Below are 19,017 nucleotides of genomic sequence, written 5' to 3'. Positions count from 1 at the left end.
AGAGAATAAGCTCTATGTATTCTGTGTGTGAATGACTGTTCCTCCATTTGTGTTTTTCCCATTTTTTTTTCCTATAGTCAGTCTCATAGATATCCATGCAAATGCTGAGAACATTAGACCATACGTCATTCCTCACAGTGTTTTCTAATTAGCTTCTGTAATTAATCAAGATCTTGTTTACTGCTCAAATCCGTATGAATGTGATTAGTGTGTTTTATTCACGGATGGCATTAAGCATGTGGCTTGGACATTCTTACATACAGAATGGATGGATAGTCTGTGTGTCGACTGCAAGCTTGGTTGTATTATTTATGTGCAGCAGAGCTATTTTTAATTCAATTAGGGATTTGTTGTTGATGTGTATTGCCCGCTGAAACATTTAATCCTAAAGCGCGTTGATCTCCTATACAGGCTAGGTAATTAAGCAGCACAGACATGCATTCACATACTTTTGCATTATGGCATTTCAAACAAAGTGGACATTATGTTACACTCGCTGCATTTTAGAGCCTGTATTTTATTCTGATGTGTCACATGGTTGTTTCACACACCCACACACACACAGACACACATGCACACGGCCATAACCAACACCTGAACCCAAAAGTATCTTGAAAAGGTCAAAAACGATCAAACCAGGTCATCCTGAGCCAATGTCCGCTCAAAACAATAGGGATGACATAACAGCTTTACTCATCTCCTATCATATCCATGTACACACACTGACATGCACGCTGGACACACACTTTCAGTTGATTCCCCGCTGCTCTCGTGCCTGAGGGGTAGAGAGGTTACCATGGTAACCCTTGTCCAGCGCTGGGGTTTTTTGGCCTCCTTTTCTTGTGAGCATGCTGAATGGGGTCAGACAATCCAGACCGAGCTGTCCCCCCCCCCCCCCCACCTTCACCCACCCCCACTAAAGGATGGTTTGCGTAACCTCTGTCTTGCCCAGTACAATACACTTTCTCATCCCTTCCCCCGCTCACTCTGTTTCTCTTGGTCAGCGGAGGTTAAAGGTGCTTGACATGGTGTCGGCCTTCTTATGGACTCAGGCCTACATCATGGTGGAAACCTGCATCGTAATTATCCAAGGTTCTGGAGAATCGCGGGGAGGGGGAGAGGTGAAGGGAGGTAAGAGGTCGTGTGTCGGACGGCGGTGATGTCACAGGAAGTGATTGGCTTACTCATTAGCTTGGCTTTGCCTCTCGATCTGCAACGTAAATGCTCTTTTAGCCACTCTCCATTTCATTGTTTGTGCCCTTGAAGGAGAGGCGATGAGCGACACAAACCGTGGCTTCTGTGGATTCAGCTTCAAATATGCGATGACAGCTGCCATAGTTGGAAAAAAAAACAACGCAAACACCTGGGTGTGCTGATCAAAACAATGGCTCAAATTTTACAAAATCAAGCGATGAATATTTTCTTGATATTTTCCAGCAAATCAGGTCAGAGGTTGTGAGCAAACTATTTTCTGATTTCTCATCCTCAGTATCCAATCCTGCCAAAGCAATCACACGTAATTACCTATCACACACATATAATTCTATATGTTGTGAATGAATTTGGAATTACATCATACTCTTACGCCTCTCTTATTACACAACAATTTCACCATCATAAGTGTGAATTTGAAATTTATTTGTAATGTTGCGTGTTAACCTACAAACATAACACTGACAACAAGACAATGCTATTTTTCTCCTCCTAAAAGCCAGTTCTTATGTAGTATTTTATCTAAAAACTGCATTTCTTAATTTGGCTTATATTAGTTTCATTAAAACAATTATTTCAATAGAAACGTAATTGAATCATTGAAGATTGGAGGGAAAATAAGTCATATTACTGCTGCCGTGTTAACACGCACAATCCAAACAGAGGTGAGGTGTTGATTAATGTCACCAAAAATAAAGCCTGCCCAAATAAAGAAATGAGTATTTGAGATTAACAATATCCTGCTCCTGCTATCAGCATCCGTTGGCTCTTTGTGCTTCTCTTATCTATATCTCTTATCGCTTCCTGTTTCGCCATCTCAACAATTCTGTCTGTGCCTTACTCATGGTCACGTCTTAGTTCATGACACACTCCTGTCCTTTGGGCCACAGATGTCAGAGATGAGTCACGTTAATGTGATTTTGATGAAAGAGCATCGAGTGTCTTAAGCCTTATAGCAACATAAAACATCAATAACAGGCTGTAACTCTGCGTCGGTGAAATCACCTCTGCGGCTGCAATCCGCCACTGCGTCAAACATATAGGGAGGTTGTTCAGGTTCGTACACGTTACAGTTGTGAAAGGTTGGGCTTGATTGAAGTACTTTTATATTCTCATTTGCCACGTGACTGCCGCTGGCTATGGTTCCCGGTATCTCACTTCTACCCGCCAATCTTGTCCCACATTTAAATCCTGCAAATCCGGAGGGAGAAATAGAAACAATTTCCGCTAATTTCCCCCTTACCTGAACTTTGCCTTAGATACTTTTTAGTCTCCACTTACAAGCAAATTTGAAATTATGTTTTCTTTGATTCGATGGCTTTGAAGGGACCATTAGCACACTGATTAATGTAATATTTTCATGATGCATTCGAGTGCATATGGTCTGTTTTTGTTTTGCCCTTGCTTGTTTGCACACATAAAATAAGCAAGTAAACTGCTGTGTTTCCTCCTTGCTACTCCTTTATAGCTGCACCTTTGATAAATAATGTTTCCTGGAGAGAAGGCACTGTGATATAAATCTTAGCTTGTGTGAAGAAGAAGTGCTTGTTGTTTTATCCTGTCCCGATAAAGTCTAATAGTTATATACGGCTGCCTGTGAGCACACGTGTATACAGCATGTACGCGTCCGCTTATGAGAGTGTGCGGCTGTGTGCCGAGTTGTGTACTAGTTGCTCAAACACGTGTTCCGTTATGTTGGCACCACTACAGGCACTTCAATCAGCGTAAAAAACCCCCGGCGAAGGGCCAAGTCGTTGTCGTCACCTGGGTTTGAGTGTGACGTCTGCGAGCGTTCTGATGTGCAGCGATCCTCTGTACCCACAGTGCCCACAGGCACGGCTGCTTGGCACAGACTCTCTTCCTTACTTCCTTTTACACTTCCACTCTCCAAAATATCTTTCTTCTACATTTTGTATTCGACTTGTCACATCTCACCCTTTTCCCTTTTTTCCTCCCTTAGCTCGGTGGCTGTCAGCTGTTTAGTTTCTGTGTACAAACCCTTTCCCTCTCAACGTCTAAACCATTGTTTCTGCTCAAACAAGGGCTTCTTCTTACCGGGAAACTGTGTTTTTTGAGGGCTAAGCAGAAAATCCCACCCACCACATCCCTTCTTCTTTGCTCTCCCCCGAACCTCCTCTTGGCCTTCATCCATCACCAATGCTTGCTGGCCTGCGCTCTGTGTTTGAATGCAGAGCTAAATATAGGCTTTCGCATTGTGCCGCTGCGCTTAATATGTGTGTTTGGGCTGATTAGAGTTGAGGTCTGATCTCATCCCACCACAGACCCCTAATGCATGCCGCGGTCTCTGGTTTCTATTTGGACTCCAAACAGGGGAAAGTGCTGATATAATCACGTTTTGGGTTGTGAGTTATGCGACCGAAAAAGATGGCAACATTTCCAAGCTAAACTGGTATTGAATGCGCCCTCGGATGGAGCTATTGCAGAGACGTGTTGTTGTAAAATTGGTTGTTAACCCTCAGTGGGAATCATTTCGACTGGATCTTTACTTTCGATATTCACTGCGAAGAAGTGAATTGAAGTGAAGAGGCGGCTGCTATGACAGAATATTGTGCCTGATTTATTTGGTGCCTTCTCATATTTTCTTTCTGTAAGGCAAACAGATTTAAAAAGATGTTGAGCAGAGGGGGTTAACTGCTTCGTATATGATGCAAAGAGGCCAATCAATACACTTTATGGTGCCCGGCCCAAAATATGAAGTAACTGACCTGCGTATCGACTCACATCTCGGCCAATTTTAGCAGATACACTGCATTCATATGAGCGGGTCAGGGTGAGCATTACACTTTGTAATCCACAGAGAGAATTCTTCCCGTTTGTGGCTGTGTCTGTTTCATCCCTTTGCCCCATTCCTCTGCCCCGCCATCCCAATATAGCACTATTTCTCTTTTTTTTCCTTCTCCTCCCACTTGCTCCCGCCATCTCTACATCCATCTTCTCCTCTCCATTCTTTGCTCTCTTTCCATGTCTGCCCGTTTGTCCCCCTCCTCCATCACTGCAGAGAGGCCCTCTCCAGCCTCTGCCCGTCCAATGGGAAGTGACACATGGCGCATATTGCCAGGCAGGCTAACATACGCCTTATGGGAGTTTATAGTGTAAACAGGAACAGGAACAAAAAGGCAGCATGCTGGGTTGGTGGGAGTCATCACACAGTCACACACACACACACACACACACACACACACACACACACAGCACATTTCTGCATGCTGTTTGCTGCTGACACCAGAATTCTTCAGGCTGACACTGGTGATGGATTAGATGCGTTATCGAGGCAGAGAGAGCCTCCATGTTTCCTCCCAGTGCGCAGAGAAAGAAAGGGAAAGAAAGACGCAGAAACAAAAATATACACACACACACACACACACACACACACACACACACACACACACACACACACACACACACACACACACATAGCTGAAAAGCCTGTACCCATTCCACCTGAAGTAAAGAAATACAATTACGGTATACCACATTTCAAGCAAGGTTTCTAGGACCGACATGTGAATAGAGATAGTGAACCTGGTTGGAATACAGTTTTCTACTGCCATCTGCAGAATACAGACACTTGGTGTGTATCTGCAATGAATACATGTGCGTACATGTTCCATGGATGAGCCCTGGGCCTTGTGTACTGTAGGTGTACGGGCATATGCACTATACATACAGTTTTTATGTTGGTACGCTTGTGAGTAAGAGGCTGAAACAAAGATAAAGGTATGTGTTCTCACTCTTGGTGATGTATTTGCCATCAGTGACTCTCATACTGACCATGTGCAGCCCCAACTCACACCTAAGGGAATTGACTTCATCTGGGGCTGGGCTTTATCTGTTTGTATCTCCAGATGGACGGAAGGTCTGCATCACATCCAGGTTACAAACCTCTGTCGCAGCATTTGCATACGTCTCATTCTTCGGCCCTTAACTTGACCTCCTTGGTGGCGTCCAACTGAGGGGTCAGTGTAGAGAAAGTGTGCAGTGGTGTACTACTGCAATATCTAATCCTGTCAGTGTGAGGGATTGGGCAGATAAGGGCAATGACTATCACTGCTGAACTGGATTAGTACAGATATTGGAGATGGCTGTCGGATAAGTTTACTCAGGCGGTTCAACTTTCACTCTCCATTCCCTTCCACTTCTCTCTCGCTGCTTCTCTCAATACAGTAATGCACAATAATGCTTCTGAGTTTCAGCTATAACAGCATGATTTCCAAAAAATCAGCAGCTATTATGCTATTCTGGTACAGGATGTAGGTGTGAGACGTAGAATTTTCCTTAATCCAATCCTGGTGTGAGGTGTTAGTGTTCAGTGTTCAGTGTGCGGTAATGGTGTGATCCAGTAAAGGTTCCCATGCGTGGGTTACAATCTGGTCGGCCGGCTGAGGTGTAGCGGCAGGATAATGTTCACCCACAGAGGACTTTGTGTTGGTGTTGGCAATCACCTGTCCACATGTGCGTCCTGTTGGAAGAAACACTAAGCTCCCTCAAGGCAAAGGATTCAGAATAGCTTTACTCCAAATTTGAAAAGAAAGCAGCTCACAGGTAATAGTTAACAGCTGTAAACCATTTAAAGAGGGCCATTCTTTAAAATGAAGAGTCTAACGTTGGGAGGGACCCTCAGATGTAAGCTGCAGAACATAGACACCAGCTGAAAACCAGCTACTCCTGACCTAAATAGCCTTCTGATTTAGATACAGCAACAAGGTAAAAGAGATTGAAATGTCAGTCCATCACTCTACTGTTATGTCCAGAGAAATTTAGCTGCAACTACTGGGTGGAATGTGCATATTTAATCTTCCAAGGGGAGGAATTCTACTCATTTTGAAGCAGTCCTGGTCTGTAGTTCCTGTAATGCCACCATAATGTCTCAGTAAGACAAGATTGCAAATCATGACCTCCTGACTTTTCACCCAGTGCCACTCTCAGGTCAGATGGTCAATTTTGCCTTTTGCCTTTGAGATTTTATTTCAGTGGATTCATATTTGGTATACTTGGGCATTTTGGTGTTTTGGATAGTGCATGTTGTAATACAGTTTGCATTTGTTGACGGAACTGTGTAATTCTGTCCTGGTTGGCCCTATCTATGCACAGCAGCATCCACAACACGCTGCATATGCATGCTGTATTTGTTGAACTGTTTCCCTGACTGTATTCACCACTTTCGCTGAGTAAATTGCTTCACACACTCACACTGTTATCCAGTGTCTGGCAGTCTATTCGAAAACTAGCGGGAGAGAGAGAGAGAAAGAGAGAGAAGAGCAAGCTGAACTGGAGTTTGGTCAATCTTCAAATGCTTTTCCAGGGTGCTTACACGGTCTGATCAAAAGCACCCCGTTGGCACAGGCACTAGTAGCCGCAAGGGGAGAGCAGCCTCTGAAGCCGCTTCCATGGCTTCAGCACCAGCCAAACCCAACCACCCACCCACCCACGTTCCCCTGACTAGGTGCTGTGACATGAAGACTCTTCTACACAAAAGTCCCTTAGTTTGTGGATATTGCAGGCTGGGAACTTGTACCTCTTTTAATAGGCGGGATGGAGAAAATGTGAAGTTTCCAACTGAAATTATAGAAAAAAGTTGTGGTATCTGAAAAAAAGAAAATTCCAATTCTGGACACATTTTGTAAAATATAACCTTTTCAGATTTTTGGGAGGGAAATAATCTTATTTTGATGTTGCAGTATTTGAATTTTATTCGTCAAAAATGCAACAGAGGCATATACTTATACTAGATTCATATTTGTTGAATGTAATATTAAGCCCTTATTTGCTGGTGGTCATCTTTTGACATCCAAATCGGTACTTTACTTCTCTCTTTCTCCACAAAAAATTACGAGCGGCGCCACGGTGCACATGGCTATATTTCCACTGTCTCATCCATCTTCACCTGTTTCCCCCCTCTCACTTTACTCCGTTTCAGCTCCCCACAGCCGGTGATAGAGAGAAAGGGTAACTAATGGCTGAGGTGTTGAAATGCAGGGTGGGGGGACCAGGTTAGGCCAGGCCAAACTAAGCGATGCTCTCCTTGGGGCCCTGTGGGGTTGTTGCAGCGGAGAGGTTCTCCTGAAATGGAGGGGCGCAATATCCTCGGAGAGCCTTGAGTTTGTGAAGCCAACCTGTTTGCAGCCTTCTCGCCTCGCCTGATGAATAATGCAGGGTCAAATAGGGCAGAAATGCATCTATTGGGCCTGAGAGACCATTACTCAGGTGTTAGATGCTGTAGGTTGGTAGGATGGAAGTGTGGGAATGAGCGAGGGAGTGTGGAAGAGGCATAGAGAATTATTTTGGTCCAGTAAGGGTTGGTTTTTCCATTTAGTCGCCTAAGGTTTTCTTCTTTTTTTTTTTCCTTTTTCTTTTCCTTTGTCTCTCTCGCCCACCCAGAGCCTTGAAAGTGCTTCACATTCTGACAGTGCCCTGGGAGTTGCTCGCCTCACACGGCACGCACGCATCTCCTCGCATCCAGCAGTGTGTTTGTGTGTGTGTGTGTGTGTGTGTGTGTGTGTGTGTGTGTGTGTGTGTGTGTGTGCACGAGCATGCAAGGTTTACAGCTACTTTAGAAAAGCAGCTTCTTAATGTGAAAATCAACTGAATGTGGGTGTGTGTTTGAGTGTATATTGAGGAATGGTGTGGGTGCTTCTGAAGTGGCTGTGTCAGTGATGTTGATTCCATTATCTCTGTGCGAGCCATAGGCCTAAGCTATGAGAATACGGATATATTCTGAGGAAAAAGACAAAGCGGAGACAAAGAAGCAGAGACAACACGTGTGTGTTTGCATGGCTTGAAAGACTGAAGCCTTCTATTTCTATCTCTTTGTAGTCATCTTTGCAATGATTGAATGTGTTTATGTGACTGGACAGTAACTATTGTACATTAGTGTGCTTGTTAGGCTGTATACTGAAAATATGTTATTAATAGGAAATAACGGATCAGCCATTCTACTATAAAACTGAGTACAACATTTCAATGTTACTATGGCCACCTGGAGAAGAGTGATTTCTATTGTGGGGCCCCTCTAAGATAGCTGTGTATGAGTGTGTGTCTATTTCTGACCAAATGTGAATTTAGAAGCCCCTGGACAGCGGTTGTGTGTGTGTGTGTGTGTGTGTGTGTGTGTGTAAGGGAGCCTGTGCGATTGCAATCTGATTCAGACGAACTGCAGGCGTGCAGGGGGGAAGGTCGGGTTATCTAGTGATCCCTAGTGGCAGCCGCGCTAGGACACATATCACAGCATGACAGACAGCTCCTGCGGGTGCGAGCGCATGCGTGCACACATATACACCCACACGTATACGCGGCAAACACACACACTGACACAGTGAACAGCACTGGTCTGGCGTTGCGCCGACATGCTTTATGGATGAGCATATTTGCTGAGGTCTCCCTCCACACTGCAGTGTCAGTAACCAGATGAAGACTGGCACAGCCCCCACATCCTGCCTTTCTGCGCCTACATATGGTTTTCACATATGTCCTCTGCTCCATGTTTGTATTAGCCAGCCAAGGTTAGACGTAGGTCAGCCGTGGTAGGCGCAACCACTTTGAGCTCTGCTCCTCAACTGTGCTGCCTGCTGTCGTGTACTCAGCTAACCCTCGACGCTTTGAAGGCGAAGCTCGAGGGGGTTTGTGTGAACTTACCGCACATTTCTCAATCTTGACCGTCCAACAGAGTTGTATTTTTTTTCTCTCTCACACACACACACACACACACACAAAATAAGTGTGCACATTTCTCATGTAACCTCCCAGTATCCCAGTAGATCTTCCGTTGACAGACATATGACCTTGACTTTCCCCTCTGTGATGTTTTATAGAGAGTCTGTCTGCTCTTTGGTGCTGTCACCATTTGAATAGATGGATGGATGTTTGGGTGGAGGGAGGTAGGCGGGCATGGACAGATGATAGAGCCATCAGCTTTCATGGGTGGAGGAGGGTCTAGTGACATGTGACATCACAGAGCAATCCCTCACACCCCAGCACCAGGACCCTCCGCCTGCCCCTCCGGCTGCCCCGCCCGCCTACACTCAAGATTTACTGTCCCGTTATGCATTTGGCCAGCAGGATCTGATGATTAAAGCAAAAAACAAGGCGGTGATTGGCCCGTTGGGGTCAGGGAGGGTCACATGCATCATATGCGTCACTGTAATGGTTTTCTACTGTTTTCCCTTCGCTTCAAATTCAAATGAGAATATAGGGAACTCAGGGAATACATTCATCTTAAGGAGGAAGTGGAGAAGAAAGCAGAGCTAAGGTTTCGCAAAGGTCTAATTATATTAACAAATAAGTCTTAGCAGTTGTTGTAACCTTCTCTGCATGGAGTGGCAACAGTGGGGAACTTAGTTAATCACTGTACTACAATCTAGTGTTTCACTGGAACATGTTGCCACCTCATGATGAATGCAAATAAAGCTGCACCCTCCTCTGCCTCCCTCGTTTCCTCTTCCTGCAGCCATTCTGCTCCAAATTGCATATCACTGATCTATTCATTCGTGTGTGTTTCCCTCAGATACGTGTGGACGGGCCTCCAAATGGCGGTGTCCAGTACGAGACGTTAACGGTCATCAAGGACGGAAGCCCCGTCCTCCGAGATATGGCGTTCTCTCTCGACCGCAACTACCTCTACGTCATGTCCGAGAGACAGGTAAGGAGCACCCAATCATGCACGCGCCATTATGTAATGGAGTGGACGTTTTGAGTGAGTCTGAGTGTGCCTGTGCAATGTCTCTGTGTGTGTGTGTGTGTGTGTGTGTGTGTGTGTGTGTGTGTGATGGCTCACCTCTCACCATCACCGACACCACCACCCTGTGTTGGCTATAAATAACCTGGCTGGCACAGCAGGGGACGATGTGACAGCATTTGATAATGAAGGAGAACAATGAGGGCATAGAGAAAGAAAAAAAAATAGAGAGACAAGGAAAAGACAAGGCGAGGATGGGAGTGAGAGATGAAGGGCACTTGCCGGCTGGCTGGCTGAGGCAGAGGAGATGGAGATGAAGAGTGATGAGGAAAAGAGAGACAGCTGGAGGAGCGTATGACTTAAACAGAGCAAAGAGAGACGCAGAGAGTACGGGAGAGACAGAGTGCAAGGTCACCCTTTCACACATCTAATGAAGTGACACAGCATGGCAGGACGGCCGGCGAGACAGCCGATAGCCATCAATGCAACTGACACGCAGGGCGCGAGCGAGCGGCGGATGAAGAGGGCGAGGGGAGGCGACGCGAGGACATGAGACCGCGAGGGGAGAGAAGATGGGCAGAGAGAGGCAAAAGGGATGAAAAAGGAGTGATGGGAGGAGAGGGGAGGGGAGCAGAGGAAGAGGGGAGGAGAAGAGCAGCAGCTGCAGGGGGAGCGTGGCAGCGAGCGCAGCAAACCCCAGAGACAGACGACGTGCTAAACTGTCAGTCTGAGGTGATAGATTGCCGTCCTCTCTCCTTATCTCTGCTTTTAACACACTCAACAAAAGACTGGCCAGGGCTCACAGGTTAGGCGCTGCGGTGGGTGTGTGCACGCAAATCTGTGTGTGTGTGTGATGGGTGGTATTTAGACAGTTGCTATGACATTAATTTACAGTCAGTGAGTTTTTTTCTCAGGACGTGTCATTGACATGTGTTGCTGCGTTATGACTTTATTATTTATCATACATTGGTTGGCTGACAGAATTAAAGGAACAATCCATTCACACTACACGCCTGTTTTTGTCTGTTCTGTGATTGAGGCAGAAATGTGGTACAAGCCATAGGCAAGTTATGGTTACTTCATCAGTTTATGAGAGGAAATGTAGCAGATGCGTAAACGCTTGAGTAGAACGCTCACGCCAAAATACAAAACGATGGATGGTGAACAAGCTCAAGTCAATGAGCCACATAACATCACAACTAGACAAACAAACAAATAAGGGCAGATTTGAAGTTTTAACGTGCGTTGTTAAGTCAGTTATTACCGTTTCGGTCACAGTGAAACAAGATGAGGGAGTGTAACTGGACAGGGATTCAATAGAGAGCAGTCATAGTCTGTTATTGTGGACGGATAAACACATTGTACATCTATATCTTTAATGATTATGATTCATTAAAGAAGATGAAGTTATGAATACCAAATAACAGGACATACAAATAATCTAATCTGTTACATTTAGAGTAGAACATTTCTCTGTTGACATCTACTACAAAATTACCTTTACTAAACCGAAACTGTAAATGACTCCTTAGGGATCCTGTTTTAATTATCAGATGCTATCATGCATTCTTTTTTAGTTCTATTCAATCGGTTGTATTTAAAATGTCTATGATTTGGTGCCAAAGGGGAATTCAATAGTACTATCAATTCTAAAGTGAATAACATCCCCATTTAACCTTCAAACTATGTATTCGACCTTTATCTAATCGTTAGCCTAAGTTAAACTTAGAGCTGCACTTGAAGTCAGACTTGCCGGACATCATTAGATCCATCCGTCTCTCTTCCATCTCTCTGGCTGCTGCTGTCTGAAGCGGCGCACATCGTGATAGGAGAATGCAGGAACAAAGAAGGGATGATATCAAACGGAAAGCAGGACAGATTTGGCTCCAGTTGCATTTCCTACTCTGAATAACAAAGAGCCCCTCTGTGGTTGGCACAGTGGGAAAGAGAGAGAATGCGGACCGAGCTGAGAGAGAGAGAGAGAGAGAGAAAGAGAGAGAGAGAGAGAGAGAGAGAAATGCTGAATGAGGAGAGGGAAAGAGCGATGCTGAATATAAGAGCAAGAGAGGGAGAGAGAGAGAGAGAGTGTGTCATTTTAAGGAATCGAGGCTCTCTCTCTCTCTCTCTTCCAATCCCTCTCAAACTCTCAACTTCACACACGTCTGTGTATGTGTGTGTGTGTGTGTGTGTGTGTGTGTGTGTGTGTGGCGGCAAGTCTGAGAATTATGGAGTGTTGTAAGGCCTCAGTTTACATTTGCATAATTACTCACATAATGCACTCGTTCTCACAAATGCATGTACACTGACACATAAAAAAACTATAACTGTAGACTCATGCAAATGCAGCTTCTCGTTCAGTATTCACGCGGCGTCTCCGTGAGGCTTTCAGGGGCTTTTCGTTTAGCCTTTTTCTCTCACCCCATATATAGATAACACTACTGAATATGTATAGATGCTCTCCACTCTGACTTACACATTCAACACATTCCCCATGCTCTCTCTTTTAATGTGTCTGTCTTACTCAAGGAACTTTCTTCACTCTCTCTTGCTCTCTCTCTTTGTGTATCTCCATCTTTCTTTCTCGTGCTCCCACGTCAGACACAATCGTTCACTTCCCCCCTCAAGCATATAGAAAGACTGTGTGTTTCACATTCGATCCGTGGTGCTGCCATCTTAAACTGGGCTTTTGTTTTGTAAATGTAATGACAGCCGCACCATATTAATGATGTGGTGAGATTGGACCAATGCGAGGCAGCACAGTGGAACTGATGAAAAGACCTGGCTCACTGACTTCTCGAGGAGCTGTGTGTGTGTGTGTGTGTGTGTATGTGTGTGTGTGTGCCTTCCTGTAGGGTGCTGTATCATTACTGACAGACCTTGAATACTCAACAGTAGAATTTGTCTTCAGACATTTGCGTCTATACACTATTGTGCCTCCCTTAGTGTGAATTCATTTAGTCTTCCTGGTTTCATAGCCCCTCTAACAAACATCATCCTGCTTTCATTGTGTAAATCCACCCTATGATTTCTGCTGTTAAATGTGTGATATGTGGCGTTCTGCTGCATTTAGCCGGATAATCCAGTGATTTGGATACTTATTGGGTAGAAAGGCTACAGGCAAATGCAGCCATGGAGAGAAAAAGGTCAGCGATGTATTAGAGAGAGTTGACTGCGCTTTCTCCTAGACACGTCCTCCACTTTTTTCCATCTGTGTCGTAAAATGCCCCCTGATGTCCTACATTGCTGAAATTCCTCCACAGATTTAATATTGTATCAGAAGCTGAAGATCTCAAACTGAATATCAAATCTTTCATTGGTGTTACATAGCACACATAGATATGCACTATGAAGTCTGTGACGTGCTTCAATTTGACGTGCTAAGGCTCAAATCTATAATCTATTAATCATCCTTACAACAGCTAGATATTCTGTGCAAAGAGTAGGAGTCCAGCTGCATAGTATGTTGAGGCTATAATCAAACAGGTAGGGAGAGTATTCATGTGTGAATCGCAGCTGCAGCATAGCTCAACCACTGGTGTCGGTGCCAGCTCATGCAAATTCAGGGTGTTGCATCTGCATGTTAAGCCTGGTGTCACCGACTAGAGCCTCTCTCTCTCTCTCTCTCTCTCTCTCTCTCTCTATCATTCATGGCCACCCTCCTTGCTCTCTCCTTCTTTTTCTGTCACTGAGAAGGATGTGCATATGCTGGGAAAGGAGAAGGACCTCACCTGGCCCTTAGTTGTATGTATGTATGTGTGTGTGGGTGTGTGTGTGGCCATACTGCACTATGCATCTTTGGAAATTTGAATACTGGCCAGAACTGTGGTAAACAAGCACGTCTGTCAATGTGGCCTACACAAAGCTATAAATGGCGCCCATTCTCTTTGTTGTTTGGTTTATCAACACAATGCAGCGTAGCATGATAAATTGCGACAACTACTCCGATATCCCTCAGCTTCCTTTAGGGAATGGGGTGGATTATCAACATTTTATAAGGCCCTTTCATTCCCTTTGTGGCATTGTGCTGTTATGGCCACTGGCTCCCAGCAGTAGGCAGTAGCTCTCATCACACACACCGTTGAGAATCAGTGACTGTATTATGTCGGTTGCTTTGGTCAGCGGCCAGTAGGCAGAGCTTGAGCTGTAATGTATTATTCATTGGGAACAATCAAGATTTAATGTCTGAAGGGGAGTTTTGAAGTGATACCTGTGGTGTGGGCGAAAGGTTTTTCCAACACACATAGTAAAGAAGAAATAAAACACAAAACAAAGCCCTTGCTGTAATTAGAATCCAAGAACAGAGGCCGGTGTTGATTTATAATGGACCTCACTGGTTTTTTGTAACATTTTATAGTAGAGTACATAATAGACTTTACTGTTGTAATAGTTTTCCAAGTGAAATAGTGTCCCTTTAATTGCCAGCTCTTTTGTAAGGATAAGCGTGACATTCTTCATAGCATGACCAACTGAAGGATGCTGAGCCCGCTTGTAAAACAGACTCGTCTTTCACAGACAGACACACAGACCTTCCCCCTATAGAGGCGTTCAGCCATGTGTTGCTGTCACTCTCCAATACACCCGTGGCTCTTTAGCAAACATTAAACCCCCCCTGCAAACCTCCAATCCTTACAGTCATCCTTCCCTCCTCCGTGTGCAGAACGGCAACGCTACAGCTCACAGATCATCAGAAAAGAAAAAGAAGACCTATTTTTTTTTCAACCCCAGCAATTTCTCCCAGGTGCTCAGCTGTGAAATTTGAAATCCATGCATGAATTCCTTCTGCTTTTTTCAACCCTTTTTTTTGCGTGACACCTCGTCACAAACCCTTCTTCCTCCGAATCTCCCCACCGCGTTCTCTCCTCCCTCCTGCCACTGTTCGCCCATAACCTTTTGTTTGGCAGATGTGGATAAATTAGGAGGAAATGCATTCAGTGATTGTCAAGAGGGATGGACATAGGACTCCTTCACACCATGTCCAGGCTTAGATTAACTGACATAACACCGGTTCATCATTACGCCAGACTAGAGTGCAGAAAACGTGCCAAGTCCAGGTGTTAATGGATGTGGAATGGTGCTTTTTCTTTACCAACTCCTCCACTCTGCACTGGAGTTGTTACAGCTAGCTGAAGATAAAAGAGAGACTCGCAGCAGCGCTCCTGAAAAGCCTTTTGTTTTCCCAGGTTTACTGTTTGCACCTTCCATAATAAGCAGATTGGCCTGGCTGACGGCCAGGCAGCTCACTCAAGGACTGTGAGCACGTGCACCTGTGTGTCATTTTCCTTTTTTGTGTCCCTAAACGCTTCACGCTCATTGTTATCATTTGTTCCAGAGCTGACCGGAAGATGCTGGCTTTCCTATCTCTGTAGAATTGGAACAATAATCTGCGCAGAGGTGCAGAGGAAGAAACTCTAGCCAAGATTCGGGTCAAGAGAACGGACAAACCGGCAGGGCAAACAAAGTCAAAATGGCACAGGGACAAAAGATTAGCACTTTGTTCTCTAGTGCTGCTGAGTCCCTCCTTCCCCTCTGGTGTTAGTTTGCTGTCAGCAGCATCGAGAGGCAGAAGAGTTTCCGGCGACGATCACATCCTCCACAATTGCTCCTTTTTCATCCCTTGACCCTCTGCTCGCCCTGGGGGCAGCCCTGTTAGCTTGCAGCTGTTTTAAACCACAGTGGGAACAAGGATGAGGTTTGACCGTTGACCCTCACCTCTGTGTTTCTCGCCAATCACTGTCTATCAGTATTAGTTGGACAAAGAGTCCCAATAACACTCACTTTGCCCCATTAGAGCTCGGAGGACTATCAAGAGGCTGTTTGGAGGATTTAAGGGGCAATCAGTGGAATGTGTTTAATTCGGTATTCGATAAGTGTTTGTTTTTGTTCAAGCTTAGGTCAATTTTTCCGACAACCCTGAGGGTCAGCGGCTAGAATTCTGAATATTCTGAATATTCTTTTCACTAACCTCTGAATATAAAGGCCCCATTGTATCGCACAGAGTGTAAGAGATCGTACACAATTCCGCAGTTGTATCCATGCTTGAGTCTTCACTGGTGTTTGTGCAAAGGAAGTGACCGGAACAACGCACACGGCGCCACATATGCGCCTCACATCTGCATCCCACCTTTCCCTAATACGGGAGCAAAGAGTCGCCCGTAACTTAATAGTGTCTGTCTGTTTGCCGACAGGCCAAAACATCTCGGGGACGGCCGGCCATCATTCAGTGAGCAGCAGCCGACGCTGGGCCTTGATAGATCGGCCGTCATGTTTTTATCTACGATGTAAGAGTGACGGCGGGGTCAGTTTGATAGCCGTAGGGGTGAGCCGGGCGAGAGAATCAATCGTGCGGAAGCTTCCTCGCCCAGGTGCAGGGGGGAGGGGGGAGGGGGGCAGGGGGGCGGGGGGAGGTGTGCTACAGCTGGCCGTCCTGGCTTTGACAGCTTCACTTGATATTGACACCTGGACAAATTAGGATAAATTCTCCTGTCAATACACACATCCAATGTTATTGATGATGCCATTTAGCTTTTCATTCTGAAGACATCGGTTTCATCCTTGTCCCACTTGTCTAAATCCCTTAATCTGGAGCTTTGTGTGTGTGCTAGTGTGTTTGTATGTGTGTATGTGTTTATTCAGTACATTTCAAGTATATTAGTATAGTACAAGTAAAGTATAAATGAATACTTAACACTTTGCTGTAGAAAGGTCTTAACTCATCATTGTATATATTTTCTTTCTTATCTTTTTTATTTGTTATTTTATATGTCTTAAATTTCTTTCAGCTTAACTACTTCAAAGAGAAAGTCTGTCTGTCTAGCCTAGCCTGTCTCCAGTCCTGTCCTCTATTATAATACAATCCATATTAATGCAGGCGTAGACCTTTGTATGTTTGTGCGTCTGTATGTATATTATTATAGATAATTCTCATCTGGGTCAAAGGTGATGGAGAGTGTTTTGTGTGTGCACTGACATAAATGCTCCATGTGTTCGTTTGGCGCCCTTGCACTTTATCTGTCTGCTGCCTCAGCGGTGCAAGGTCGAGGGGTCACTGGAAGTTCAAGGGTTGACTGAGTCTCTTCATCAAACTGTAGGGGTCACGCGGTGGGTCGGGTTGCAATGCCCCTTCAGTGAATCATGTTTTTATAGCTTCCATCTGCTTGTCCACTGCTAGTCACCTCTTTCATTGTCATCACGGCCGATACGAGTGTCCTTCCCCCTTCAGCCGCGTCCTGGCTGTCTATTACATGACTGAACGTGGAGCCGTGTGTGCTCCCTCAACGCTGGCCCACCTAACAAAGGCCCCTCATTTGCATCAGTCCCTGAGCAGGCATTGTTAATTGACTTAAACCAGGATTAGTGTTAATCAGGTTTTATGCCCCGGAACCATTGACCAATCCTAACCTCATTATTTGATAGCAGCACATGTCCTGTCAGCCCCCATCAAGCCGTTAATTAATAGAAGCCCATTCGCTAAGGTCCCAGCCTGTATCCCCTCTTACCTCGCATCTCCCCACCCATCCGTCCCCCTTTCCCCATGTCCAGACTTCCGTCCTATTCCCCCGTGCTTTCAACAGAGGTAGATATCAATCTACAGTCTGTGAATTTGTTGCTTCAATCCAAAGTTATCAGACATGTGTTGGTACCTTTGCAGCTCCCTGTAAACAGCTGTAGTCTTTTTTGAAATCGGCTTTTGGTGAGATGTCAAGTTTGGTACAACTGGGATCCGAACCCAATGAGAGACCCTGCAGTGGGTTTGTTTATGATCAAGCGTGCACCAGTACCATCTTAAGTCTGGCGGCTGTTTCCTGCCCCCCCCTCCCGTCATCCCTCACGGCAGTCTCTCACCAACTCTGTGACATAATGAGAGATAATGAGGAAAGGAATACCTGATCCTTAGACTGTTTGACACCTCTGTTTCTCACTTCCTGTAGTCTCATCTGGAGTTAAGCTTCAGCCAGCTGACTGTTGGCACCGACACTACATAATGTGGCCCCTGAAAAAAAAAAATCACATGTTCACCAACGATTAATGCCAGAGAGGGCTTGAAAATTCTGCCAGGCAGACTGTAGGACAACCATATGTGTAAATATATGATTACTTGGAAATATTTAGAGGTTAACAGACTGAGTGTACAGTATGTGGTCGGACTTCAACAGACAGTCACTCTGAGGGTCTGATGTACATACATGATCCCATATCCTTCTGCTTTTACAATTTGCATAAAATGTAAGAGCGGAATGTGAGTACAGTCTATGGCTGCAATAATGTTGGGAAAATTGGAAAAAGGGATTCTCTCAATGCGTCTTGGAGGCGGATATCTATGTCTCCGTCTTGCTGCAATTACTGCTGCCATTGTTAGAGAAAATCATCACAAGAACACTCCTTTGACACTTTGCTATGTTGCGCCTTCTCTTCAAATGCGGAGGAAATTTCACGCAGAATTGACCACCGTTAATTGCGTGATACTTTTGTAAATTCAACGAAATATGGAATTAAACACACTCATCATATCCCTGCCTGTTATTTTCTCCTTCAAACATATATGTTTAAAGGAGTGAGATGCATCTTGATGACATCCAAACTGCACTTCCAGGTCTGTGCGTTTTAGACGTAAAACACATTTTTTTAGAGCAGAATGCGTCAAATTTGAGGCCCCAACCTGCACAAATGGCTCCGTACATCTGTCCCTGAGTATCTTGAGTAGGATGACTGCTCTTGAACTCCCCTATTATCCCGAAAAGGCAATAATTATCTTTGATTAAGCTTCTGTTTCAAAGAGTGCACTTAATATTCTGTTTTTTTATGCTGTCTGCATTCAAAATAGCTATTACATTTCCTTCCATTTTTTTCCCCTCTCTTTTTTTTTTTTTCTGTGTCAATGCTTGAGTCTGAATATATACATATATGTGCTGTATGGATAGAAATGGGTAGGTGTGTGTGACATTTAGTGAGTGTACTGGTGAGCCAAAAGAACAGTCAAGGAGCCTTCCTGCCAGAATAATCAGCTCTATAATTAAGAGCTGTGAGTGTGTCAGCTGCCTTTATATGCCCCCCCACACACACACACACACACTCCCCCACTTTCTCTCTCTCTCTCTCTCTCTCTCTCTCTCTCT

At 44.9% G+C, this 19,017-nt stretch overlaps 1 protein-coding gene across 1 annotated transcript in view; it reads left to right on the top strand.

The window, feature by feature from the left end:
* Positions 1–19,017, top strand: part of plxna2 (plexin A2) — a 146,334-nt gene that overhangs the window by 52,428 nt on the left and 74,889 nt on the right. Inside the window, exon 4 of the mRNA XM_076166804.1 lies at positions 9,734–9,868. Coding sequence (XP_076022919.1) covers positions 9,734–9,868 — 135 coding nt within the window. The remainder of the gene's footprint in view (positions 1–9,733; positions 9,869–19,017) is intronic.

The sequence above is a fragment of the Genypterus blacodes genome, unplaced genomic scaffold (assembly GCF_046128005.1).
Source record: "Genypterus blacodes isolate CSIRO-AG114 ecotype Tasmania unplaced genomic scaffold, CSIRO-AGI_Gbla_v1 ptg000156l_1, whole genome shotgun sequence".
Lineage (NCBI taxonomy): Eukaryota > Metazoa > Chordata > Actinopteri > Ophidiiformes > Ophidiidae > Genypterus > Genypterus blacodes.
Note: the sequence above shows the minus strand (reverse complement) of the source record. Positions and strands in the feature narration are given on the sequence as shown.